Source organism: Eptatretus burgeri, chromosome 10, assembly GCF_056783735.1.
Source record: "Eptatretus burgeri isolate ZD-2024b chromosome 10, Ebu_testis_v1, whole genome shotgun sequence".
NCBI lineage: Eukaryota > Metazoa > Chordata > Myxini > Myxiniformes > Myxinidae > Eptatretus > Eptatretus burgeri.
Window position 1 is genome coordinate 38,014,029 of NC_140970.1, and position 13,145 is coordinate 38,027,173.

The 13,145-nt window shown below is 43.7% G+C and overlaps 1 protein-coding gene across 1 annotated transcript in view; it reads left to right on the forward strand.

Moving 5' to 3' along the window:
• The window catches only part of SCP2 (sterol carrier protein 2), a 101,412-nt gene that overhangs the window by 35,935 nt on the left and 52,332 nt on the right, over positions 1-13,145 (forward strand). Inside the window, exon 7 of the mRNA XM_085897913.1 lies at positions 12,879-12,942. Coding sequence (XP_085754039.1) covers positions 12,879-12,942 — 64 coding nt within the window. The remainder of the gene's footprint in view (positions 1-12,878; positions 12,943-13,145) is intronic.

Consider the following 13,145-nt stretch of genomic DNA (forward strand, 5'->3'; position numbering starts at 1 on the left):
ACCCGTGCACATGCACGGGATAGCAGTACAACATAGCTGGTAGCAGACGACAGACCGTACACGGGGAATGAGAAAAATACGCATTGTGCAAAATGCAAGTGGTACTATGGAACGCCAAGACTTCCCAAACATTGTCGGCATGTCCGCTAAGTGCCACAGCAATTTTATAGGGATCGTGTGACGGCGAGCCGAGTTTTTAGTGTGTAAGCTTGGTATTATAATAGAGATAATGTTTCCTCTGGAACCACTTAATCAAACGATGTGAAATGTCACATTTATAATCGAGTCATGATAGTGAAAACATGTTTTAAATTTCAACTTGATCGGACACATCGTCTGGTAGCCAGCATTATTTAATTTTTTGATATGGGTTCTTTTGGGTTGTTTTTTTTGTTGTTTTTTGAAGAAGGCTCCCTTGGCTGTGCCTGGGTGGGTTTGAGAGTAGAGGAGTAGCAGCTGAAATGTGAATCCTATCCAGATTCCTCCCGATGACTTCATCTTTGCTTTTTGCTTGTTTGGGTGTCTTCTGATTACTCCAATGGAGGACTGTACCAATTTGGGCTTCCATTTGATTTGAATTTAATTTATTTTAATCCCATTCTAAATTTAATTGAATAATGAATAATAATCAGGTCAGGTCAGGTCAGGTATGGGAGCATGTGCCAGAACAGCGTGTCGCTGCGTCCACTTTCCGCCGGTTCTCCAGGGGCCTCCGTCTGGCCATCCCCCAGGCAGATGCCAGGCCCATCCCCATCTCCTTGAGATGATGGTCAACCTGCTGCAACCATGAGGCACGTGGTCGGCCCACTGGCCTCCTCCACTCATGAGACTCCCTCGCTGAGAGAATCTGGTGAGCAGAATCAGCGTCAGGAAAACGAGCCACATGTCCATACAGCCGCAACTGACGCTCACGGACTATGCAGGTGACAAATCTCATCCGAGTCTCTCTCAGCAACCGCTCGTTGGACACAAAATCTGACCAGCGATAGCCAAGGATTCTCCGAAGACACCTGGTACCAAAGGAATTAAGTCTCCGTCTCAGATCCTTGGTCAGAGTCCAAGTCTCGCACCCATAGAGCAAGACTGGAAGTACCAAGGACCTGAAGACTCGGACTTTCGTCCTCCCGCACAGGTACCGGCAGCGCCACACCCCATGATCCAGTGAATCCATGACTCCCCAGGCCCGACCCAGACGTCTATTGACCTCTGACTCACAGCCAGCAGAGACATGAATATCACTGCCAAGGTAAGTGAATCTCTCCACGACCTCAACATCCTCACCACAAACAGACACAGACAGGACAGCAGCATCCAAGATGTCACCGAAAGCCTGGATCTTAGTTTTGACCCAAGAAACCCGTAATCCCAGCGGCTCCGACTCCTCATTCAGCACCTCGAGGGCCCCCAAAAGGATGTCTAAAGTCTCCGCAAAGATGACTGCATCATCTGCAAAATCAAGGTCCGAGATCTTGACATTCCCAAACGATGCACCGCAACTTGATCTCTCCGACATCCTCCCTAAAATCCAGTCCATACAAGTGCTGAAAAGTGTGGGGGCAAGTACACATCCCTGACGAACTCCAGTAACAACTGGAAATAAGTCAGAGGTGGTACCAGCACACTTCACAGCACTCTCAGTACCAGAGTAGAGTTCAGACATCAGATCGATCAGTTTTGGTGGCACCCCACGAAGACCAAGAATCCTCCAGAGGACATCCCGATTCACTGAATCGAACGCTTTACAGAGATCAACATAGGCTGCAAGCAGCCCCTGCCGAAACTCTCGTCTGCGTTCGGTGAGGACACGGAGGGCAAGGATACGGTCAATCGTTGACCTCTTTGGTGTAAAGCCTGACTGCTCTGGACGCTGGTGCTCAAGCAGATGGTGGCGAACCCTATCTAGAATTATCCGAGCAAAGACCTTGCCCGGCACTGAGAGCAGCGTCACCCCTCGGTAGTTGTTGCAGTCTTGGCGATCACCCTTCCCTTTCCAGAGAGGGACAACAAGGCCCCTCTTCCAGTCAGTTGGGATGATGCCCGTGTTCCAGGCAGAGCACAAAACTGCATGCAACGACACGAGTGCAGCATTTCCACCAGCCTTGAGAAGTTCGGCATGGATGCCACAGATCCCTGGAGCTTTGCCCCGTTTCAACTGGTTCACCGCAGCCCGTGTTTCCACAAGCGAAGGTGGACCACAGTTGATTTGAGGGTCAGCAACAGGGATTGTAACACCCTTGACGTCCAACTCGACAGCTGGGGGATCAGCCTGGTACAACCGCTCAAAGTAACCGGCCCAGCGGGCCTTCACTTCAGACTCCTCTGTCAAGAGCCAACCACTCTCTGCTCGAACTGCAGTGCTCCGAGGGATGGGCTTGGATGAACGTAATGCGCGAATTCCCCTGTAAGCGGGACGAGAATCACCTGTCCACAGGTGATGCTCTACCCCCTCACAGATTCCTCGCACATAGGCCTCCTTGTCCACCCTCAGTGCACGTACAGTTTTACGCCTCAGCTCCCTGAACATCTCAGCTCTGCCATTCAGCCTGGCCCTGCGACTCTGGTCAATGGTATCCAGTGTCCCTTGAGAGACAAAATCCTTCTTTGCCCTGCGGTGAGCTCCAAGACATCCACCGGCAACATCAAGGACGGTGGTCTTGAAGGCACTCCACAACTCTTCAGGACCCCCCAAAGCACCCAGACCCCCCAAGTGTCCACTCAGCCTGTTCGCAAACTCCTCAGCTACTCTCTCATCCCTGAGCTTGGCAACATCCAGCCTCGGCTGGGATGGTACCATTCTCTAGGATTTAAGGTGCAGCTTTAGAGTTGCTACAACAAGCCTGTGGTCAGTATTGAGGAACTGAGCACTCCGGTAGACCCTGCAGTTCTGGATCATCCTCCAACGACCGTCAATGAGGACATGGTCAATCTCCTTTGCCACACCGCCAGCGTTGGAATACCAAGTCCAGCGATGAGCTTGCGGGCGCTGAAACCATGAACCAGCCACCCTAAGTCCATGACTTCTTGCAAAGTCAAGGAACTTAGTGCTATTCTGGTTCATAGTTCCTGACCCATGGGGACCAACACACACCTCATAACCATCCCTATCCGACACATATTGGATATCCGATAGGAATAATAATAATAATAAAAAACGTCATGGGTCAGCGTCAGGTGTCCCATCAAAGCGGGACGTCTTGTTACCCGGTCATCACTGTCAGCAGTTATAAAGTGGCAGGTCTAATTATGTCTCATTAATTATGTAACACACCAGTACACAAAATACACCACACAAAAAAAAGAAGTCTTGATGAGGGTCTACAAACTCTGATTGCTCTTTTTCTTGTCTCTCATGAGAAACGTCTCCTTGACATTGGACCTTATCCTGTGCTTCTCTTTGTGATATTCAAATAGTTTCTAATATACTGACTCGTTTGTGAGATACAAGAGAATTGCCTTATGAATCCTGAGCTTTCTACAAGCATGATGGAAACCTGAAGAAAGAGTAATTTTTCTTGTCCAAGCAGTTAAAACTGTTTTTTTTTTTTTTTTTGCGGTGGAAAAATTAATTTTGTTTCACACATTTCAAACTTCCTCTGACAAATTGTATTTGAGATATTCACAATATTATAATTTGTAACACTTTAGTTTGCGACATTTAGTTCTCATCATCTTGATTGTATTTTGTAAGGGAAGCCCTTCATGATGTATGTGTCAATGTTAAGCTTCATGGGATTGGTGAATTTGGAGATGCGATGCATCAATGACACAGCCATGTTGTGACGTTTTTCCTTTGTTACCGTCTGTGAAGTAACTGCTTGTGCCATTTGCAAGAAAAGTTAAATAACCATTAAGGAATGACCGGAAGAAGTGTCTGATAAAAAACCCAATGGTTTTCTTTGACCTTGTCTTGCAAATATGCATAGCTAGCTGCTTGTGATGTTTCTTCTTTTCATACAGACTTGGCATGTCTACCTGTCACTTCACTGATTGGTTTCATGAATAGACAGTACCATGCACTTCACAAACATATTTCATATATATCTGTGAGTCTCAATGAGGATGTCAAAGGAGTTTTGTGCATTCTTTCCATGCCCGTCGCACTTTATTCTCAAGGGCTCCTATTGTCGTACGATTGGAATCACTACATGAAAGCTCCAGGTCCTGCTTATTCTTCTTCCATCCCGTAAAGACGGGCTTTTCAAGTAGGCATTTTTATGATTAAGTGGACATGATTTTATTTCAAAGTGACTTGATTGAGCTTTCCAACGGGACAACTTTTATTATTCTATGACAGCAGGAACTCTTTAGAATAAACTGTGACGAACGGACACACACCTCGTTTTTTTTTTCCATTTCTGTTCCTAACAATACTTACACGCACACGCACACGCACACACTTTTAATTAACTGTACAGTTTTGGCTGTTCCTATAATATCATATTTTAAGGATTGCTGTAAATTATGTTAATTTCACAACATCCTATATTCAAGTTTATATAAATTGTCAACCTCAAAACATAGTTCCCTCACCTAAAGTAAGAACCTTAACCTGTAAGCAGTTGAATGGTTTCCTGACCGCACGGATCATCAGCTGGGCACCGTTCTTCCTCGAGGTTTTGATCCTTTCAGCCCAAAACCTCTCCAAATGGCGGATCCATGGATCCATATCAGTAGATTACCTACATCAGAAGATCCACAACCTCAGTTCTGTCTATAAGCAGTCAATCAACCCATCAATGCAACATCACGAATCAAACTTTACTCGCTGGAGGCTTTAATGCATTATCACACAGTTACAACTCCCATCACTCATTGCACCATATGATAATACTGTTGTGGGCCGGGGCTCGGTGTCGAGAATGACCACTTGGTGGGGAAAGCTTGCGTCGTCTCCTACCAAACTCCCCAGAATTGTAGGCCGTCGCTCGGATAACTCCGCGAGCCGGTGGGTCATTTAACCGACTGTGGAACACCAATATCTCGACCGCACCAATATCTTGATCGCGTGGCGTAGGGTTATTTTGTCTAGATCCAATGTACCTAAGTCACCACGCAGTCTCGGCTACCGGGGATCCACGCCCTCGGAGTGTCTGGCCGAACCGGATTCACTCTACCGACAGCAGTAAAATTACACCTACCAACTACCACTCTGCCACCCACCTTTCCGGCTCGGATGCAGTCGAGCGGGCCTGGCCAGGACATCCCGGCTACAATTGTCCGATTACCGGAGATAAAACCCCGCCTAAACTCAGATCCGAACCATGCTGGACCAATGCAAGAAGGGACGGAAACAGACTGGGAACATTTCTGTGATGATTTATTTACAGTAAATGAAGACACAAAGCAAGACTTAACGCAAACATGCATGCAAGGAATATTTACAATGTTCCAAAAACACTTATTCAGCTCGACTTAAAGACGGGCCCACACGCAGACACACACACAAATGAAAATAAACCCAGAGTTCTACATTGGACCCAAACAGCCGAGGAGAGAGACGAGCTGGGGGTCAGAGTCCAGCTGGGTACCTGACCGTCGGAGGAAGGGGGTGCTCCGCGATGTGGCACATGACAAAGGCCGTTGGTTTGGTCCCCAGTCGCACATGTGGGACTCGTGGTTCGTGGCGGAGCTCGGGTGGTGAATAGCGGGGTTCATGGAGGGGGGTCAGGGTCGTTCTTTACTTTCCTTCCTTGTGGAGGGCCAGCAGAGACTCGTTCACCGCCTTCATGATCTTCTGCTCAACCCGCCGCTTCAAAAGAACTGCACGCTCAACAACAACCCCGTTGACAACCTCCAAACAACCTTCGTAACAACTCCTTCGTGACAACCCCTTCGTGACAACCCCTTCATGACAACCCCTTCGTGACAACCCCTTTGTAGCAACCCCAAAAAACCACCGCCTCAGAGAGTGCTCAGGAATTTATGGACCTCTCTCAATGGGGCAGGGCTCGCTTGAACAAACCTCACTCCCTGCCCTGATTGGGCAGGCTCCCATGGACTCACCCTTCCTGGGCGGGATTTTGGCTCCTGCAAGGGAAACCCCACCCACTCTTCCACGCGGGTTCATACTTGTCAAGCAACAGTACCAATGTTGCAAAGGTCGTTGTGAAAGAGTTACAACATTTGTGGGAGCCGAGAAACCGGAACGGCGAGATCTTGACTTGGCACGTCAGGGTGCGAGAAGGCAGCTGGTTGGTGGTGGATCGTGATGGGCCGAGGGGTCATGCAGATAGGATGGTGGTTCGATGGCTTGTTAGATGGTTCATTGGATGTAAATATTTAATAACCTAACTAAAAGAAATCGCAACGCACGCCTTTGATTCTCCCACCAGACAAAAGCAAGGGGATCTGACTTCACACATACTTAACGACATAACTGACTTTTGGGACATCTGTATGTTGAATGCATATGGTTTCCAGATCCGTAACAACACATTAAATCATACACACCTTACTGTAAATATAACATGTCCACCGACCAGGGCAACTATCACACTTCCCACAAAATCAAACTGCAATTGAAATACTCAAATGTTATTTATGGCGGATTTCTTCATGCTTTCCTGACTCTTAACAACCACTGAAATGGTTAAAAAAAGAAAAGTGCACATATATATATATATATATATATATATATATATATATATATATATATATATATATATATATATATATATATATATATATATATATATATATATATATATATATCGACCAGGGTTGCGTCAGGAAGGGCATCCGGCGTAAAACATGTGCCAAATCACTATGCGGATCATACGGATGATCCGCTGTGGCGACCCCGAAAAAGGGAGCAGCCGAAAGAAGAAGAAGAAGAAGAGATATATATATATATATGTATATATATATATGTATATGTATATATATATATATGTATATATATATGTATATATATATATATATATATATATATATATATATATATATATATATATATATATATATATATATATATATATATATATATATATATATATATATATATATATATATATATATATATATATATATATATATATATGTATATATATATATATATATATGTATATATATATATTACTAATTTGCTGTCAGGTGCACATATAGAATTCTCCTGCAGTCAGGAGAATAATAACCTAATATAAAAAGTGCACATATACCTGCTGTCATTGAATAATAATCGAGCGTGGATGCCAATAACTCAACCGCGTGACCTCGGGTCCTCCCATCTATTGGTTAATCGGGTTACCTAATTAATCACGTGGTTTAATTACTGGGGAACACGCCCTCGGTACACCTTGTCCGAAACGGATCACTCCACCAGGCCAGATCACTTTACCAGATCGGATGCAGCCGAGCGACACTGCCAAGGACGTACTGGCTAAAAGGGACAGATTGTTGGGAATAAAGTCCCGGCTAAAGTAGGATTCAGACCATGCTGGATCAATGGAAGAAAAGACAAAAACGAGCAGGGAATATTCCTTATAATGATTTATTTTCAGTGGGCGAGGAAAGGTATGTGGTACGATAAAGTTGTATTGGGGTGTGTTGTGCAGAGATGGGGGGGAGAGGTGTGGTGCAGCAAATCAACAGGCAACTTACAAAAGGGGACACAGAGCAGACTTAACATGAAAATAATAACAATAACGATCTTCTGCAGTCTTACTTAAAACGACAGGCGCCAGGCCACACACACACACACACACACACACACACACACACACACACACACACACACACACACACACACACACACACACACACACACACACACACACACACACACACACACACACACACACACACACACACACACACACACACACACACACACACACACACACACACACCCCGATGAAGAGGGAGTTTTGAACCAGGAAGGGAAAGGAGTTGAGGCTACGTTCTCTGTACCTTTGTGCTTGACAGCACGATGCGCCACCAATACGTTTTGAGGAGGGGGGGGGATGCTCCGTGGTGTGGTACCCAACAGTGGGCGCATCGTCTCTGGCTTCAGCCACACTGTGGAGACTGTGTTTGGAAAGGAGGAGCTTGAGTGGAGAAGGGGCAGAGTCCAGAGTGCAAGGACGGAGCAGCAGGCGGGACCAGGCAGGCAGGCAGGGCCGATGCCACGCGGGTGGAGATGACGCAGAGTCCAGACAGCAGGAGGCGTGCTGTGGTGGCGAGGCGAGAGCAGGAAAGAGGCGGAGAAAGAGCAAGAAAAGAGCGGAGAGAGAGAGAGAGAGAGAGAGAGAGAACGAGAGAGAGAACGAGAGAGAGAACGAGAGAGAGAACGAGAGAGAGAACGAGAGAGAGAACGAGAGAGAGAACGAGAGAGAGAACGAGAGAGAGAACGAGAGAGAACGAGAGAGAGAACGAGAGAGAGAGAGAGAGAGAGAACGAACGAACGAACGAACGAACGAACGAACGAACGAACGAACGAACGAACGAACGAACGAACGAACGAACGAACACGAACGGACTGCCCCGACCTTTATAGGTACCCACAGCATGCCAAATTGAAACGTCATCACCCGAATTGGGCACTCCGATTGGCCCTGACCCCTTACATGGCCCACCAACTTGGGCCAGAAACCGTCTCACTTCGTTTCTGGCAGGGCCATCCCAGATGATGAACATATTTCGCTCCGACCCCACGACATGACCCAAATCGCCCACACCGAAATTTGCATGTGAATCGTCCTGCAAAAAACCCTGGGCCGTACCTGGGTGACCGGTCGAGGGTCCCACATGCCCGCTCCGGCGTTCAACCAGCGTCGATCAACGTGCTCGCTCCACGCGCACCAACCTGGCCTGCACTGTACATTCCCTGGCTCGATCGCAGCTTCGCTGGACGTAGAGACGAGAAGACGTTCACCATCCATGGAGAATCTGCTGCTGCCAGCGAGGGCTGAAGGTACATCATTTTGGATAAATCCATGCACGTTTCGCAAGCGGCGTACGCATCTGCTTTCGAGCACATTCCAGACAGTGCGCGCGGTTCGGCCATTACGCACGTGACCAGCGCTCGCGTTCACACGACTCCACTAGCGTGTGCACGGGGCGAACACAAATATGTGTCGGATATTGAGGTTGAAAAGCAACAAGCTGCTCTTACTCCACACGGTCGTATCCCGCCCAACATGGTGTGGAGAAGTCTTTATCGGCCTCCGTACACGTTTTGTGCAGCGTTGGCGTCGTGCTGGCCGTGTTTCCTGTGTTGTGAAAAACACCATTCGTGCAGCTTCTTAAGAGGTATTTATTCGCATGCCTTTTTAATGCAACCGGCAATCCTCCCCAGATCATCGGAAGCTCATGTCAATAATCCCACACCGCCAAGTGCACCACATGACTAGCCGCACATGCCGGGTTTAGGGCTCGCCCGAGAATGAGGATCTCTGTGCAGAAGTTTACTCACCGCGGTGCCGCACGCGCTGGCCTTCATGAGGCCCCACCTTACAGAGAAGGCGCACATGTCTGATTTACCTCAGGAATAATCAGACGAAATGAAGAAGAAAGTGATTTAAACAACCCGAGCTATTAGATCGTCGCAACGCACTCCCTTGCTGTCCCGCTAAACAAAAGGAAAGGGACGATCTACACGTATAATGATGGAATAACTGTCTTGGGACACCTATCTGTTTCGAGAACCGCAACAATATATATGTATGTATATGTATGTGTATATATATATATATATATATATATATATATATATATATATATATATATATATATATATATATATAGATATATATGTATAGATATATATATGTATATATATATATATATATATATATATATATATATATATATATATATATATATATATATATATATATATATATATATGTATATATATATATGTATATATATATATGTATATATATATATGTATATATATATATGTATATATATATATGTATATATATATATGTATATATATATATGTATATATATATATATGTATATATATATATGTATATATATATATGTATATATATATATGTATATATATTATGTATATGTATATATATTATGTATATGTATATATATTATATATATATATATATATATATATATATATATATGTATATATATATATATATATATATATATATGTATATATATATATATATATATATATTATATATATATATATATATACATACACATACGCACAGGGTGTCCTGAAAGTCACATATGGATTTAGAAATTAAATAACATTTCTGATTTTTAATAATTTGTTTGTCTTTTATTTTCAGAATTTGGAGTAACATTTGGAAATTACCCATGGAAAAATTCACAACTGAACAAAGAACCAAAAGCGTGGAATTTTACTTTAAATTTCATCAATCAATTATAATTCTCACCCAAAGAGCATTCTGCCGACACTTCAATGCCAGAAAACTACTTTCAGATTTCATGATTCATCGGTTGATTCAACGTTTTCAGCAATATGGGTCAGTACGTGACTTGCCACGATCTGGAAGACCACGTTCAGTCCGTTCGCAGATTAATCGTGAACGTGTACTGGACAGTGTTCAAGAAGAACCAGGAACATCGATCCGCAGATGTTCTGACCAGTTGGGGATGTCTCGGATGTCACTGTATGGCATACTAAGAAACGATTTACACCTGTACTCATACAAAGTGCAATTGGTGCAAAAGTTGAAACCGACTGATCATCGACAACGCTTAAATTACTCCATCCAAATTCAGAGGTTGGTCAATAAAGAAAACGAATTTGTTCATCAACTGATTTTGAGCGATGAAGCTCATTTCCATTTGAACGGTTTTGTGAATAATCAGAACTGAAAGTTCTGGGGATTGGAGAATCCTAGGGCTATTCATCAATGTGAGTTGCATCCTCTCAAATGCACTGTCTGGTGTGGTGTAACGTCAGAAAGGATTATCGGCCCTTATTTTTTTGAAAATGAGGATGGCAGTGCAACGACGGTCACTGTTGAGCGGTATCGAGCCATGCTCGACAATTTTGTGCGTCCTACAGTGAAGGATAAACCTGAGATGTGGCTTCAACAAGATGGAGCCATTGCCCACACGGCACGAGCCACGGTGGAGCTTCGAAGGCAAATTTTTGGACACTGAATAATTTCGCGAAATTCAGAAATTTCTTGGCTATCACGATCTCCTGATTTGACGCCTCGCGATTATTTTCTTTGGGGTTACCTCAAGGAGCGTATATACATCAATAAGCCCCATACAATTCAGCAGCTCAAGGACAACGTCTGTGCAGAAATTCGAGGGCTGCAGCCAGAGTTATTGTCCGCTGTTATGGAAAATGCTGTCGAAAGAGCCCGTCTCTGCGAAGCTGAAAATGGTGGATATCTAAACTGCATCATTTTTCATAAATAAAGCAAATTTATATCTATTTTGTAAAAAAAAAAAAAAAAAATTTGCGATAAAAATGATGATCAATTATTAAAAAACAGAAATGTTATTTAATTTCTAAATCCCAAGGTGACTTTTGGGACACCCTGTATATGTCTCTTTCTAACCACTGACTGACACTCACTCACTCACTCACTCACTGATTTTAAAGATCGGTACCTTCCGGGTGACGAAGTGAGCTGAAATTTTGTATGCCGATGGAGATCGAAGCCGGTACACCAGAAAAATTAACAGAATCATCAGACAACATCCATAAATGAAAAATCAAATGCAGGTGAGCGACCCAAGACAATGGGGAAGCATGGCTCGTATGCTTACACAATGTGAGCACACCTCGCTAATATATATATATATATATTTTTTTTTTTTTTAAACCTCCACCACCAAAGGTGGGAGGAGGTTATGTTTTCACCCTGGTAGGTCTGTCTGTGTGCAGGATATCTCAAAAAGGTTGAGGACAGATTTGGATGAAACTTGGTGGACAGGTTGGATGTGTGACGAGGCCGAATTGATTTGATTTTGGTGAAGATCCGATCCAGATCTGGATATGAAATTATTTAATTTTTAAAGTGATCCTTCACCATTGAGAGATGGGGCCAAAAACGACCAAGAGCACGATATTTCAAAAAGTTATTGGGCTCGATATGTTCCACTGGATCAGGCATTGCATGACCGGGGTATGTGCTCCACTGAGTGCCCTATTCGTTTAATAATGTATTTATATAAATATTTAATTTATAATATTTTTACTATTCATATTGAATTTTCCTAATCCTATTTGGTGTGGTTTTATGATCTTAAAGAGAACTTGTTTTTATCTGCTAACTGTAGCTCCCTGTGTTAGCATATGTCCAACTAGATGTTTTAATCTCTTGATAAGTTCAGTGCTATGTGAAGAACCACACATGGATGTATGCTTATCAATTCAGTAAAACCTGTCTCAGCTCACGAGAGAGTTTAATGACAAAAGACGAGATACACACCGACAAGAAAGGCGAGCAGATGAGGACTGACACAGGAAGAACAGAAAAGCTCATTAAATCTGATGCAAGATGATGGCAAGCTGTCCCCTTTAAATTATCGAGAAAAGGAGCAGAGAGACGGTCTCTTCTGAGTTGCATATCACCTCGATTTGAAATCAGGTGGTTTTGTCATGATGATGATGATGACATCAAGTTGAAAGGCCAAGTTAAAATGCGTTTTGATGTAAATTTGCATACACCTGACCATTGCATGTTGCTTATTTTGCATTGTGCTCTCTTGTAACAGCAAATGAAGATGTCTACGCCACCCATTATTACAAAGATGAAGGCTTTGGTTCAGGAATAGTTTGATCGTACATTATCAATCCGATTCCTCTGGTTGCAATTTAAACATGTAAATCATTCTTCTTTTTTTTTTAAAAAAACCAAAAAACTCTTCTTTGCTTCATGCATTTAAGCTTTTTAATATCCTTATGTTGTCCTTTGCAGGAACCAAACCTGAGCATTTTGCTAAGGTTGCCTGGAAGAACCACAAGCATGCATCGAATAACCCGTACGTGCATCTTTTCTTTGATGTCTTTTACTCTTTATTTCTCAATCTCTTTATCTATCTGTCAAGGGAGAAGTAAATTCTTGCGGGAAATTTTCTGATTAGCTTACTTGGGTGCCCTTGGATGGATTCGAGGGTAGAGTAGTAACGGCTGAAATGCGAATTCTATCCAGGTTCTGCTAGATGACTCCTCCTTGATCTTTGTT